General features: G+C 52.3%; 5 protein-coding genes and 3 non-coding genes across 8 annotated transcripts, besides 3 other annotated features; 1 reads left to right on the forward strand and 7 right to left on the reverse strand.

The window, feature by feature from the left end:
• Positions 1–45: 45 nt before the first annotated feature.
• Positions 46–1,856, reverse strand: ACLA_012890 (xylulokinase; the record flags this gene model as incomplete). The annotated part of the gene is made up of 2 exons (XM_001274286.1): positions 46–1,266; positions 1,356–1,856. 2 exons carry the CDS (start codon positions 1,854–1,856, stop codon positions 46–48), a joined length of 1,722 nt encoding a protein of 573 aa, XP_001274287.1.
• A 1,146-nt stretch (positions 1,857–3,002) lies between these two features.
• On the reverse strand, positions 3,003–4,284 carry ACLA_012900 (cation diffusion facilitator family transporter; the record flags this gene model as incomplete). Its single annotated transcript, XM_001274287.1, has 2 exons — positions 3,003–3,643; positions 3,732–4,284. The coding sequence occupies 2 exons, from the start codon at positions 4,282–4,284 to the stop codon at positions 3,003–3,005; spliced, it is 1,194 nt and encodes a 397-aa protein (XP_001274288.1).
• Positions 4,285–4,736: 452 nt separating this feature from the next.
• Positions 4,737–4,773: a microsatellite.
• Positions 4,737–4,778: a microsatellite.
• Positions 4,779–5,979: 1,201 nt separating this feature from the next.
• On the reverse strand, positions 5,980–6,051 carry ACLA_012910. The gene has a single exon. It is a non-coding gene; the product is annotated as a tRNA-Met (tRNA).
• Positions 6,052–7,851: 1,800 nt separating this feature from the next.
• On the reverse strand, positions 7,852–7,923 carry ACLA_012920. Its single transcript has one exon. It is a non-coding gene; the product is annotated as a tRNA-Met (tRNA).
• A 430-nt stretch (positions 7,924–8,353) lies between these two features.
• Positions 8,354–8,380: a microsatellite.
• A 7-nt stretch (positions 8,381–8,387) lies between these two features.
• Positions 8,388–8,459, reverse strand: ACLA_012930. The gene has a single exon. It is a non-coding gene; the product is annotated as a tRNA-Met (tRNA).
• Positions 8,460–9,090: 631 nt separating this feature from the next.
• Positions 9,091–10,308, reverse strand: ACLA_012940 (uncharacterized protein; the record flags this gene model as incomplete). Its single annotated transcript, XM_001274288.1, has 2 exons — positions 9,091–9,913; positions 9,971–10,308. The coding sequence occupies 2 exons, from the start codon at positions 10,306–10,308 to the stop codon at positions 9,091–9,093; spliced, it is 1,161 nt and encodes a 386-aa protein (XP_001274289.1).
• A 994-nt stretch (positions 10,309–11,302) lies between these two features.
• ACLA_012950 (alpha/beta hydrolase) lies at positions 11,303–12,572 on the forward strand (the record flags this gene model as incomplete). Its single annotated transcript, XM_001274289.1, has 2 exons — positions 11,303–11,490; positions 11,576–12,572. 2 exons carry the CDS (start codon positions 11,303–11,305, stop codon positions 12,570–12,572), a joined length of 1,185 nt encoding a protein of 394 aa, XP_001274290.1.
• An 883-nt stretch (positions 12,573–13,455) lies between these two features.
• ACLA_012960 (serine hydrolase domain-containing protein) lies at positions 13,456–14,616 on the reverse strand (the record flags this gene model as incomplete). The annotated part of the gene is made up of 1 exon (XM_001274290.1): positions 13,456–14,616. The coding sequence occupies one exon, from the start codon at positions 14,614–14,616 to the stop codon at positions 13,456–13,458; it is 1,161 nt and encodes a 386-aa protein (XP_001274291.1).
• Between the last annotated feature and the right edge of the window lie 238 nt (positions 14,617–14,854).

Raw genomic sequence — 14,854 nt, forward strand, 5'->3', positions numbered from 1 at the left:
TAAAATGAAAAACCATGCTACGCTCGTAATCGTAGTATGAGAAAACTACTTCCGGGCCGCTTCTTGCTCCAGCACCTGGTGCTCCATCTTCTCGAATCCCTCCACAGCGTTGCCGTACTTCTCAAAGACTCCCTTCTGGTAGCCATCTGCGATCTTTTCGATAAACTCCTCCTCGCGCCACCGCTGGCCAATCAGATCTTCGAAGGTCTGACCAGGCGTCCTCTCCATCGCCCAGACGGCCTTGTATGCCGCGCCCAGGGCGCAAGCGTTGTCTCCGACATCCAGCTTGTAAACCCCGTCACTTCCTCCCAGGATCTCTCCGGCAACCTTAGCGATCGCCTTGTTCTTAGACCCTCCTCCGACAAGGTACACGCGGCGCGGCTGCGGCGGGATTTTGGCGCCGGGGCTCTGAGTCAGACCGCGTGACCGTAGACGGAGAGAGAGCATCTGACTCTCGACGATAGCCCGAGCCTCGTCGGACGGGTTGTTCCAGCCGTCGTTGGACTCGGTGAGGGTTTCGTTTGCGGGGTTATAGTTGAACCGCCACTGTCCGGAGCGGAGGTTGGGCACGATCTCCGGCCGGGGGAAGAAGAGGCCCAGCTTCATGGGATCCGACTCGGACTTTTGGCCCAGCGGCGGTGTTTCCAGCGTGATCCTGTCAAAGTTCTCCCATGACTGAGATGCCGGGCTGCCCAGCTTCTCGTTAATGGCGTCGCGGACATGCTCGCGTGCGAGTCCGCCGTTCTTGTAGCAGAGCATGAACATGTAGAGTCCCGGGGTGGTGGGGTGGTTGAAGAAATGTGTGGCAGGATCGGGCTTGTAGCTGGGAGTGGACATGAGGAAGGTGGTTGAGGTTCCGAGGGAAACCATCGCATCGGATGGTCGCAGCGGCAGAGCGAGGATGGTGGCCGGGTTATCACCAGTCGAGGGGAGGATCTCGCAGTCGGAGCTGAACCCATATCGGTCGATATAGTACTTGTTGATCTTTCCGAGGTGTAGGCCTCCATCTTCCGGAACATCACCCAGCTTCCGCTTGAGGTCTTCCATGCCAAACGGGCCCGCGCAGAGCTTAAGAAGATCCTCGTCGTAGGCACCCTTTCTGATATTCCACAGATTCATACCGCAGACATCGGAGATGTCCATCGGCGCAATGTGGCCCAGCAGCAACGACGCAAGGAACGAGGACACGAGCGAGATCCGGGACGTCTTCTTGTACACCTCGGGGTATTTCCTCTGGAACCGCAGAATCTGGGGGCCGGTGAATCTCTAATTGAGAAAAACGAAAATCATAGATGGTCAGCAAACCCCACTCCCCCAACACCCGTAGAGGCCCATCCCAGCCCTCAGCAACTTACATGGTGCGCCTTACTCCCCGTCGCCTCGGCCAACTGCTCCGGACCGCCCAGAACCGCATCAAACTCATCACACTCCTTCTGGGTACTGGCATCCTGCCAGTTCGGGCTGAAAGGGTGCGAGAACGCGCCACTCAGCTGTTCCTCCAGCGTCTTGCCCGCGTCCAAACCGCCCAGGAGCTTCTCCGCATTCTCGCCCCAGTAGACACTGCCGTGCTGCTGTCCCGCGCCGCTGATGCCCCGCACGCGGCTGAAATCGAGCCCCTGCTTGCGCAGACCGTCCAGCACGCCGTCCAGCGCTTGCAACCACAGCGCGACGGGCGCAAAGACTTCGTGCTCCGCCTCGTTGGTGAGCACGCCCTTCTTGATCGAGAACCCGCGGGAGTCGGCGTCGAAGTCGAATTTGGAGATATGGACGACCTTGAGCTCGGAATTGACCACTAAGCCTTTCAGCTGCTGTGTGGAGAGGTCGAAGCCAATGTAGAGGGGGCCTTGGGAAGCCATAGTGACGTTTAGTGGTATTGTTGTTGTTTGTTGTTTTGCTTCTCTTGTTATTGTTGACGAGGACTGAGGCCGAGTATTGGATGAAGCGGAGAATGAGACGGTGTGACGTCAATACGGGCAGGGGAAGAGTGCGGATAACACAGCAGCAGAAATAGTGAAAGATAAGAAGGTAAAAACTATAGAAGAATGAATCTACGGGACTGAGCAGCGCAGACCGGAGGAATGGCCAGCTTTAAGCTCGAATCACTGGCAAAAGTGTCTGTCCCTCTCCAATTTATCCCTAGGGTCCTTAGGCAAACCCAGAAAAATAAAAAAAAATAAAAAAAAGTGTACTACCCGCAAAAGAAAAAAGCAATTAACCCAGCGCTTGCCCTTCCAACTCCCCTCCGGATAGTTGGATAGTCTTGATCAAGCCATTGACGACCAGGAAATGGATGCTTGCGACATCCCTTCTATCCAATGGCAGACAACGCCCAGAGACAATGAAGCTCAGATGAAAAGATGATGGTGGCGGGATGTCAAAGAAAGCACTGCATAACTGCAAGCGGGAAGCCAGAGAACCCCCCACCGCCGGGAATTTACCCGGTTAATATTGACTATCAAGGACGCCAGAGCCGGAAGAGGAGTAGAGACAGACGCACATACGATATGTAGAGGCTTAGATTTTAAGACAGTGTTGGAAGGACATTCTAGAACTAGCACTGCCACTTAGTGTTGTTACGCCTGTCGCTATACTGTGTACACAGGTACTAGACTGTCGAGGGTAAGCTCTCCAGGATCAGTTGATCAACATCATTTTTCATCGATTCCAGACACCGTTGGCCGCCGGGTAATTAATCGTACGGACAATGGATGTCCACATTCTGGGGTTATTTGCCCCTCCATACAGGCCAAAAATGAAGGCTAAAAAGCTCGGTGCAGGTCTTATTCTATGGATGACCACTCCTCCCTAATCTAGATAACTCTTTTCTTGAGTTCGATTGCCAACCAACATGGGCAATCTTCTCCCATCCTGCCTCAAGGGGGTATCACATGCTCTTTGGTGAGGCCAGAGGAAAGTGAGCAGTACAAAAAAAAAGGTCCAACTGATATCCATATACAAGAGAAAAAAGCAAAATCAAAAGGGGGCAATTAATTCCCCCCGGTTCAGCGTGTCTTGCGGGGCTCGTTTCCCTGGTGCTGGTGGTCATGCACGTGGGCTTCGTGTACAGCGTCAATATCGCCCTCTTGCAGCTCCGGGTTACTCCGTCGAACAACCTCCGGGGCAATAAATTCCTCCGTAAAATCAGAGTGGCCCAGTTCCGAGGGTACAAATCGGATCTTGAGTCGCTTGACCCCGCGAACACCCGCCCCGACCGCCTGCCGGACAGCCTGCTCGATCTCGCGAGAACGGCTGATCGGCCAAGCCCCTGGCACCGCCAGTTCGAGCTCCATGAGGTAGTTCTGGCCCGACTTCATGCCCTGGACGTCGCGGACTGTGACCGCATCGTAGCCTTCCAGTTGGGTGAGGATCTTCGTAGCCGCGTTGCGCACAGATTGCTTGATCTCGTCATCCACCGTCGTGTCGGCCAGTTCGAGAAGCGAGGTCGCCGTATTTCCCCAGCCGGCTTTGATGACCATCAGAGAGATGAGAAGGCCGCCCACAGGGTCCAGCCAGGAGGCGTCCTGGAACATGTACGATCCACCGATGGTGAACAAGGCGACAATGCTCGTGAGCGAGTCGATGCGATGATGCACGGCGTTCGAAGCGAGGACGGAGGACTTGCGTTCGGTTGCAACTTTCATAGCTAGAGGGTACCGAAGAGTTGGTTAACGGATTGCACGCGACCCACGCAAATGTAATGGGACCTGCAGAATAAAGAACAAAGTACTCACTGGCACGGTAAAGCCATTCCTTGACGACAATCGACCCGGCAGCAAGCCACGCTGCATTGATATTCGGTCCCAGGGCGTCAATTCCATGACTATGCGAATGACCATGGCCCAAAACTCCCGAGTGAGCAATCGCTTCCGCGGCATCCGGGAAGAACTGATCCAGCAGAACCTGACCCGAATTCAAGCCCATAAACACGCCTCCGCACAGCAGGAGCCCGCTCACTCCGAGCGCACCAATGCTCTCGATTTTTCCGTAGCCGTTGGGGAACCTCTCCGTCGGGGACTTCAGGGACCAAGCGACGGTCCCCAGAGTAAGGAAGTCGGAAACAAGATCGGTCAGGGCGTGATAGGCATCAGCGATCAGAGCCTGGGAATGGAAGACGTAGCCGCCGACGAACTTCCCGATTGCCATGACGAGATTGGCAACCAGGCCGATCCGGGTGATTCGCACCCCCGCGTCGCTTTTGTCCGTCGAAGTGAGGTAGACATTGTCGTGGTGGTGATGGTGATGATGGTGAGAATGGCCGCCGTGGCCTCTGGTTTGAGTCGCCATGAGCGAAGTCGTAATGTGGTTTGTGACAGGTATTGTTGTGGTTGATGGTCTTAAGGGAGGACAGGGAGCTGAGTGGACTTGCGCATTGGAGAAGAGGGACTTCTTAAGGCGCAGTTTGCCGGAGGATGTGCAGACGACTCGCTTAATGAGAGGAGAACGAGCGCCAGGAGTACGAAGGAGACCAAATCGCTGGGTGAATACAGAGCAGTGGAGGATGGAAGACGACAATGACAACGACGGTGAAGGACGACGGACCCTGCAGCGCAGGGACTGCGTCAGTCTCATCAGGGCGACGCACGCACTTCCGGGGGGGTTAGTTCAACAACCGTCTAAGGCACGCGACAACAAAAATAATGACAAATTAGGAGAAGCAAATTAGGAACGGGGTAGCTGGGAAGAGTAGCTCAGGACACAGTGTTCTTCTTGGCCTTGTGCATTATTGTCTGTCTGTATTTTTTTTTTCTTTTTTTTTTTTTTTTTTTTTTTTTTTGTTTAGGGAATTGATGGGTTACCTACTCCGTAAGAATTGACGGATTGTACGGAGTCAGCGTCTTGGTGTATTATCCCTTGCCCACCAGAAGACAAGAAAGAGAACAGTGGACAAGCTCCAACTATTATTATGATGAATTCCAGTCTCCGGCAAAGCCCACGCCGACATATGCTGACAGCCTGACTGGTCCATCGGCTCAGAGCGGGTGGCTCTCCCTCCCGGCACCGGATTCTGGGACAGATTCTGCCTGTTGGAAGAATTTACAGAGTACTCCGTAGGTCCAGGTGTTGACGGGCTAGTGATATTATTATTATTAGTATTATATGAGACTCTAATCAAACCTACTGTGTACTACTATTGCTGAGTCCTTACGGAGTAGATCGTACCACATTTCGTCTCTACCTTGACTTGAAGTCATTGTGTATGTATCTCTAAAGCTTGATACAACCTCATCTTCTCTCGCCGTCGTCAGCCTTTTTTTACCCTTGTCAGAATCAGTAATACCAGGCTTCCATGAGACGAAGGCCACTATTGCTCCAGAAAGTGTGTGTATACCAGTCTTCTTCTCAAGAATTGTCTACCCACGCATGTCTAGCCCCCGGCCTTTGTAATAATGCATAATCGCCAACATTTCCTCTTTCCGCGGACGGGCAACGCAACACATTATCTTCTTTGGAACTAGGACAACACTTCTCAGACACTGAGATACGCCTCGCCGCAAGCCAGTTTCACTTCGCTAGGCATCTCCATTCTGAATCTCAAGAGCTTCAAGATGCTGAGAGTAGATTTTGACACAGACTGCCGGACTGGTTATTTCCCCCCCTAATACAGGTATCGATGGCATTGAATATGTATGGGAGTTGATCTTCATGGCATATGGCTCACAGGCTGCTTCACAAATCTGAAACACCCCGCAGGTTCAAGATATAGATAGGTCCAAAGCTTGACGTCTTGGCTATCTGAGCTTTGAGTCTGGAATCTGGATCTCTGGCAGCCGGCAGGTGCGCTTGATAGGCAACTCAAGATTGTAGAAGAACTGGGCATAAGGTGTTTGTTGACTCGTTCTATAGTGCTTTCGTTATAGGGTAAAGCCCAGTACTAACAGGCTTTTGAGAACGCAAACATTCACCTATGACTAGTTTTAAGATATGAACAATCAGCGGGAAAAAAAAAAATTTAAAAAGGAAAAAGAAAGTTGAACTTCTTAGCATGTCCTGGTTTCGATCCAGGGACCTCCGGGTTATGAGCCCGGCGCTCTTCCCCTGAGCTAACATGCTCTGATTGGTGATCAATGTTATCTTTTATGACTATATAACTAAAAGCACTTGCGACCTTTACTTTTAATTCACTGTCATATAGTAGTAGATTACTACCTCCAGATTTAGATCGACCCTCAGACGGAAGACATGCCGTGGTGGCTTGATTTAATCTAGTGATTAAAGAATTCCTAGGATACCGAAATAATCAGTAGCAGTACTATAAAACTAATCCATCTACACTTCATATTACTTGGCCTGTCCTCATCTTTCTGCTAAAGTAATCCTGACGCTTCGTGGAAACTCTAGTACTCTCTCTTCTACCATGGAGCCGTACAGGACCTGCAAAGACTGGGTCATAAATGGTTATCAAGAGTGCCTGTGTTGATTCTGCCAGAAGTGCGGCCAGATTGGTCACCAAATGGATGGATGTGAAGCAAAACAGTGTGCCTGATGCAAAGGATGGTATTTTGAGGGCCACTGCCTTGCTGTGAAGAACCCATCTGAAAGCCCAGAAATTTTCGAAGAAGAAACTCATGAGTCAAGCGAGACGGACGAGGTCCCGGTAAGCCCCCAAATTTTGCCTCTTAGAATGGACATCTGAGCAGGATAGGCTGATAGATTATATTTCAGAAGGAAAGCCCACCGCAGAGGTCCGCAGTGACTGCAAAAGCCAAATGATCTGATAGAAAGACTCTGTCATCTAGGATCACGGATAATCCGACTCACCTCCAAAGTCTTGGTCCAATTGATCGTGGCCGGGTTCTGGAGCACCTCATCGACAAAGTGAAGAGCAAGCACGGAGAAATATATGGGTGGCTATTTCATAGGAAAGATGTTTCAAGAACACTTGAGGCGAATCTCAACCCTGTGGTCAGGGGAACCTGCGAGAGTGGAAGGTTCACTTTGGACGAGTAGGTATATTCCGAGGATGTGCACTGTGGGCAATAGTATGATGTTGATGATTGTCTCAGCTTAAAGGCCATAGGCCAAGATCCCGAGCAATCCAAGGAAGCTGGTGTGTACCCTCATATCCTTTGGACTCGAAAGAACCCCGGCAACTTCTGGTTATATGTCGGGCAGGCAACCAGGCTATCTGATCGTATCCGAGATCATATGAGTGCTTATCGTCGAAAACGCAAGGTATTCATTCAATGATATCCAAAATTCCCCAGACCCGATTCTGCGCAAGAACTACAAAGACCTGTGTATCAAGCGACAATTACATGCGCAAGACACTTGGCAAAGGAAAAAGCTCGGTAATTTGCAATGTTTCCTTTCCGAAACAGAGACAACGGTCCAAGTCCTCCGTGGTGGCCAAATGGCTGGGGTACCCGTTGAGCAGTTTCGTTTCGCAATCTCGCAAGCACTGGGGCTAAATCTTAGGCAGGGGGACGAGGTGATGCTTCAGTTTCATCTCGCGGATACTGTACACCCACAAGCTTATGCCGAGATGGCGAAGCCAGCTAATCCAGCGAACCGTCTAGCAATTTCGATCCGGCCATTTCATGCCGAGGACAGGGTTCAGATTTGGTTAAAAACCAAAGGGCTGCTGAATGTGAACATGATGAACTCTCTGGTAGACGTGTTGGAGGGATACTCACTGGAAGAAGGTCGATCCTTCAGAAGACGTTGGCATGTTTAGGGGACTGTAGCATCCGATAGGTCATCTCGAAAGAATATGTACACATGAATGATGCCTATGATCAAGTAAAATCAACGGACAGGATTCAACATTCTTGCCATTCCTCCTTTTCAGAGTATTACAAAGATGTGTTAAGAAGACCAACGAAAAAAAAAGAAAGAAAAAAAAGGATAGGATAGCATGTCCTGGTTTCGATCCAGGGACCTCCGGGTTATGAGCCCGGCGCTCTTCCCCTGAGCTAACATGCTGATATTGCAAGTAACAGCGCATTAGTGCACCTCTGTTCCATCACAAGTTTTGATCTTGTGCCAATATTGATAAGGAAGCAATGGTCAAGTCGAAACCGATTATGACTGCACCTCAGGGTGGTGGGGGGAGCAACGGTAAGAATGGCATTTCTCCAACAGCAATGTGAGAAATTACCAGGCCCCTGACGACCTGCGGCGGCCTCTCCGTGGATAATGACAATCAATATCTCCCGTGAGTAGTGGCAGCTGGAGTTCATCCTACAGCACCTGAAAATAACCTCGACGAGGGTTTAGGGGGAGCACTCACCGTGAAGGTTGAGTAAGAGCAAGTCTCATTCCGTCTGTGATAATGGTTCTGATACATCCCAGCTATGGATGTAGGGGGTCTGTAGGATAAATGACAGGTGCAAGAGGATATGAGAGGATCAATAAAAAAAAAAAAAAAAACAAAAAAGAAGTTGAACTAGCATGTCCTGGTTTCGATCCAGGGACCTCCGGGTTATGAGCCCGGCGCTCTTCCCCTGAGCTAACATGCTCTGATTGGTGGTCAATGTCGTTTTTTACAACAATATAAGCCAAATATATGATGTCCCCCCATATGCACCATATGCCATAAAAAAAGAGTGATGATGTACTGATATTCTCACACTGGTGACGGTATTTCTCATCTATTGATCGGAAATCTGAGTTTTCATAGGTAATTGATCTTTGTCGGCATGCTCCATGTATTCCAGTCAGAACCTGATGCCGAAGGTCATGAGCCTCCTTTGGTTTATGGTGATGGTAAAAGTGAAGCTCAATAGAATATATATCCATCTTCCGTGGAATACTTCATAATGTGACATTCCGAGCCACTAGAGAACTACTCCAAACACAAGACAAGGCTACATGCACTCAATAATTGCTACACAACGGAGCTCCATTATCCACACCAGCGAACCCAGTGCAAACAAGACATAAAGTTAAGAGAGTTAAGAGAGTCGTGAGGTCAAGGGGTCTCGAGATCACCGGACCATGATATGATAGCCGCAGGAATCCAGATGTTGAATAGCCAACTGCCTTGGTATCTACATCTCCAAAGAAGCATCAGATAGCACAGATATCAGTGACAACCAGATCATCAACTACAACTAGCACAGCCCCGCCAAACACCACGTCTCACATCACCTATGAAAACTTCTTCTCCTGCGACGCCTGGCGCTTCAGACCCCCAATCCCATGAATGATCAGCTCATCACGTTCCCACATCAACTCCACAGCGGCTCCCGCAGGCCCGACCAGAACCACCAACAGCGCAACCTTTTTCAGCAGGTCGAACCACCGAACCTGACCATAGACCACCCTGTGAGCGGTTTTGTACAAGCTCAGTGCCCAGATCAGCACTCCAGCGGAGCCGACCAGGTAATCCCAGCGTAGAAAGACATGTACACCCTCACTGATACTGTTCACCTGCAGTGCAGGCACTGCCCAAGGAAGTGCGATCTCAAAGACCTTCGACGGATGCAGTGCATGCAAGACCCCCTCCTCGAAGATAACAGGCACGACAACGGTAGCTAGGGACAGAGTCCACGAAATCAGATGGGTGATGGCAGCACTAGCAAATGCAAAGGCGTATACAAATCGCAGGGATCGGAGAGACGCGCGCCCACTTTCAATCGAACGGTCATTGCTCACAAAGGGGCTGAAGAGGACGTTGACCACAGTGAGAGCGATGGCGACGTATGCAGGCCAGGGTTGCCAAGAGGCAATGAAGATTTGCTTCATGTCGGTCGTGACATGCTCCGAAACGGGAACGGTTATGAGCACGGTGGGAACCATGAACCCCACCACGAAGACCAAGGGAATGGCATTGAGCACAACCCGAGAGATACGAATGTTCTCAGGATTGGGTTTGCGCGCGGTGACGGAGCTAGATAGCTGGAGGGCGCAGTACAGCGGCGTGGCGAAGGCGAAAGTGAGCACTTGCGCCAAAAGGCCAAAGATCATGGGACTGTGATCATCCTGTCAGCTCCATACACTCTAGTGCCTACTGGAGGGGGAAGCATACAAGGCGGCGACTGTCCATGCATTTCCGCGTCTCCATGACTCCATCGTTACAAGCATCCAAGCAGCCCCGAACGTTCCAGAGAAGGCAATAGAATGCAACGTCATGGCCGGACTGCTACCATCGGTGGCAGGCCAGAAAAAAGTGATCAATCCAGCCAGTACCTCGTCTATTGGTTCAACACCCGTATAGACTGTACGCAGGGGCTCGTTGGTGCCGGGCAATTTTCTTGAGGCGATAGCCTCCAGTGCCAGACGGTGCAAGCCATTGATCTCAGCGAAGTAGAAAATGGCATACAACGCGAATACGCTAAGGAGGGGGAGGAAGACTTTGGCTGCCATTGTTGCTTGTTGATTGATTGACCGTATAACGACACATTCCTCGATGTCTGAACCCTGACCATATATTTATACTCCGACTGGAGAAATGTATGGTCGCATAAGATTTCGGCTGACAACGGTAGGGATAACACATAACATATTTCCAGAAGTGGCATTCCTTGCGAAAAATGTGGAGGATCAACCGCGATCGCCCGCCAATGCCTGGGCTTCATGTGTCTGATGGCTGCCGCATCAGATCTCCGATCTGTAAACCAAGGCAATGGAGTCTGCACAGAACATCCGGTCGGAAACCATCACGGACAATGGCCTTAACCTACATCCAAGCACACAGATGGCGATAGAATGGATGTCTAGAACCGCTCGGTAAATGTCAGAAATATCAATCTCCTCCTGCCCAGGGAAATCGAGATAGGGAATCTGCTCAAAGGTGCCCAGACCGGGCATCTCATGCCTCAGCCTAACTAAGGGAGCTCTGCTCAGTCTCCTATCTTCACAAGGCTGAAAACTCTTGATCTTGAATCTTTGGCCAGTCTGAACCTCCAATGAGAGGGCCTCCAATTGCTGCCATGACGTTGATGATCTCGATGCTGGAAAATCACAGGCGATTTGGTGCTGTGCAAGTGTAAGCCTTAAAACTTGAAGACAACGCGACAGCAACAGAGAGTTCACTGTCCAGTCACTGCGACGCTTTTAATGATCCTTTATGCAGAGAGACTTTATGCTCCAACTGCTGCAGAGAAAATATCGAAACTCGATCAGAAATCCGTGCCACTGGTGGACCACAAAGATATCACAATCTAGATGTCTCGGATCTATGTCCGTTCTGAAATCAGTTACGGAACAGTTTATAGGACCGTCTGTGCTTGGTTAAAAGATCTAGACATCAGGCTGAATACGAATTGTCCGGGTGATATTCGGCTATATAAAGAATGATTGGACGCTATCCATGTCTCATGGATTGATCCTCATTTCGAAGCGAAATAGATCTTCGATAATGGAGTCTCTACCTGAACCAAACCCCGTACATAAGCCCACTCTCTCCGACTATCTTCAAATTGCCGTGACGGTCTGCTTCCGAGTGCCATGGACCGTCTTCACCACGCTCCTGCGGCGCTGGTCGCCCTGGTCTTCCTACCACCCGCCTCCTCTTAGAGAGCATATCTCCCGACATGTCATGACCTGGTGTGTATTCATAGCCGCAACCACCCCATGACTGAATGTTTGTGTTCAAGTGAAAAATATTCATGACATGTCTGGCATCATTTAGTCTGGGAAACAACACCCCCGGGTGTCTCTGGGACAATGTCGCCGATCGCACCGGCCAGAACCTACACAACTCAAACCGCTACGGGCATCTTCGACGCCAAATCTACCAGAGCGTGCGAAGGCCGGAATTCAGTGGCTTCTGGATCTGCCGCGGGCTCTCCGCCGAGGCGATCCACCCCCGCGATGCCGACCTGGTGCTCTTCCACTGCCACGGTGGCGGATACGTGAGCTTCCACCCATCCGCCGGCGCCCCCGAGCATCTCTTCCTGGCCGAGCTGCTCCAGCGCAACGGGGTCACCACCGCCATCTTCTCGCTCGACTACACCCTCGCCCCGCGCGCCACCTTCCCGACGCAGCGCGACGAAGCCATCGCCGCCTACGACTGGATCAACAAGGAGCTGGGCGTCGCCGCATCCAAGATCGTAGTCGCCGGCGACTCCGCTGGCGGCCATCTAATCACGTCTCTTCTGCTGGGCCTCCACGAGCGACGAACCGCCCACCCCGCCGAAGCCCAGTACCACGACAAACCCGCCGGCGCGATCCTCATCAGCCCCTGGCTGAATCTGCACACGTCGCACCCGCGCGCGCTGGCGCTGCACTGGGAAGATCGGCTGTCCAAGGCCGGACTGGACTCGTGCCACGCGCAGGTGATGCGCGGCGCGCCGGCACCCGTCGCGGCCCTGTACAGCAATTTCGCGGTGGATGTGGCCACGCGCGGCTCGTGGGCGGAGATCCTCCCGCGCCGCACGTGGGTGTCAGCGGGGGCGGACGAGCTGGTTTTCCTATATGATGTTGAGGATTTTGTGGCGTGTGCGCGGCGCGATGGCGCTGAGGTCGCGCTGGACGTGACGCCGGGGAAGAACCATACGTGGCAGTGCGCGGAGGGGCTTGCGCAGCATGCGAAGCTGCTGGGGATGCGGCCCGGGGAGGATGACGAGGGCTTGATGGAGGGGTATCGACGGATTGCGGGGGAGGTGCTGAGGCTTGTCGATCAATGACCGTAGTGGCTGAGATCATGGGATGTCCACTTAGCGTACGGAGTATGCACGTATGATGTAGCCGGAGTAGCTTCTCGTTAGTCGTTGGTTATCTAGATAGTCCGCGCAGGAAGATGGTGGAATCGATAGAACGATCGAAGAATAGTTATTCTCGGACGCAAGTGCTCCATTGGCTGTGGAGTGATATCATGGGCTTACGCCTTACGGTCCTTATTTTCTTGATCCCGGTTTTCTGGGGGCAAAAGACGGTATCCCTGAAGAAGTATATAAGCTGCATCTGAGGCAGTGTATCTTAAGCATCAAAATCGAATCCAAATCCCAATAAAAAACCGAGTAACTCATATAGAACTCTACATACATCCACAATACCGCCAAAATGCCTGCTGTCATGGCAAGTTTCACCCCCCCACCCCCCCGGGGCTGCCACATCAAACAGCTATATACTAATTCATTGTATAGATTACCCTCGCCTCAAGCGCAACGGAAGATCAGATCAAACAGTAAGATTCTTCTTTTCTTAATACAACGTTCAGACATCTGAACCGTGTCCAGAGTGAAAGATAACATCACCTCGAGCGGAGGTACCATCAAGTCGGATTTCGAACTGGTCAAGGGCTTCACGTTCGTTTCCTCTCGGATCTACCAGGAGTATTGATGGATTGAGACTGACGAGTCATTCAGTGCCGAGGTGCCGGATGGACTGGTGACGACTCTGTCGGACAACAATCTGATTGAGAACGTGGAGGAGGATGCGAAGGTGACTACCCAGTAACTGGGGCTGGGAGTTGCGCTGTAGGAATAGTGCACTTATGATGAGTGAGATACATGATCTTTCATGAGACCGTGTCCTATCTATTAATCGTAGAATAGAGCTGTAGAGAGACTACGAGCTGGGCTGGTACGCATCCAGCGCCGCATAAACCGCCTTGACGTACTCCCCTGTTCGCCCGTTGCCCAACGTCCCATTGCCCATCTTGTTCATAGTGTACGTGATCGTCACCTTGCGATCCACGTCCATGATTGCAATGGACCCGCCCCATCCTCCCCAGTAGCACACCCTCCCCTGCGGAATGAAATCCAGGCCCGGATTCTCTGGCGCAGGCAGGGCCATCCCCATCCCGAACCGCAGAAATGAGCCCAGCACCAGATCCACCCCGCTCACCTGCTCCTTGAAAATCAGATCAATGGACTCCGGCGACAGGAACCTCCGCCCGTTCACCGTCCCACCCATCGAGACCATGGAGACGATCCGATTGATCGCGCGCGCATTGCCGAAGCCGCCCGACGCACCGAGTTCCGCCCGCCGGAACTCGGGCGTCATACACTCCGTTGCGTTGGGGAGGGTGCCCCGGAACGCGCGCACAGGGATGCTGTCCGGGGGCAGCTGGTCCAGGCCAGGGATCGGGGGCGGGGGCACGACGTCCGCGGTTCGCGGCCAGTCGACCTCGGGTAGTCCGAGGTGGTAGTCTGCGTCGAGCGGGCTAGAAAGCTCGTCTCGGATAAACTGCGCCAGCGACTTGCCTGACACCCGCCGTACCACCTCTCCGACCAGGTTGCCCTGGGAGACGAGATGGTAGCCCGATGTAGTGCCGGGGGTCCACCAGGGCTGCTGCTGGATGAGTTTCTCCGTCGCTAGGGGCACGTTGAGGAAATCCTCGCGCAATAGTGGGGGATCCCAGGCTGGCAGCCCCGCGGTGTGGCTGAGCAGATGGCGGACCTCGATGTCCCGCTTGCCGCCCTCGGCAAATTCGGGCCAGTATTGTGCGACTTTGGCGTAGGGGTCGAGTTGGCCACGATCAATGAGGAGCAAAGCGGCTAGATTGGTGATGATCTTGGAGACGGACCAGACCGGGGTGAGGGTATCCTGGGTCCAGGGTTTGGACTTGGAGACATCCGTGTAGCCGCCCCAGAGCTCCACGACGGTTTCTCCGGCGATGTTGACGCTGATGTCGGCACCCAGCTCCTCGCCAGAGGCGAGATACTGCTCAAAGATGGCTTTGAGGGAGGAGAAGGCGGGGTGGCACTGGCCCTGCACCTGAGCCATTGTGTTATCGATGGTAAGGGGATGTTTACCAGATGAAAACGATGATGGCGGGAAAGATCATCTCGGGGGTATTTGGCGCTCTGATTTATATCTTTTCAATCACCTTAGCAGCGATCGTCCTACCTGGACAGTCTCAGCCGTTGAGGTTGGGGATTCGGTGTGGCTGCCTAAAAAAGCGGTTCATCTTTGCTGCAATGGGCAGTGCGGGGAGTCTAATGCGCCGTTGGTTACTTGAAGT

Source organism: Aspergillus clavatus, genomic scaffold, assembly GCF_000002715.2.
Source record: "Aspergillus clavatus NRRL 1 1099423829795 genomic scaffold, whole genome shotgun sequence".
In the NCBI taxonomy this organism is placed as follows: domain Eukaryota; kingdom Fungi; phylum Ascomycota; class Eurotiomycetes; order Eurotiales; family Aspergillaceae; genus Aspergillus; species Aspergillus clavatus.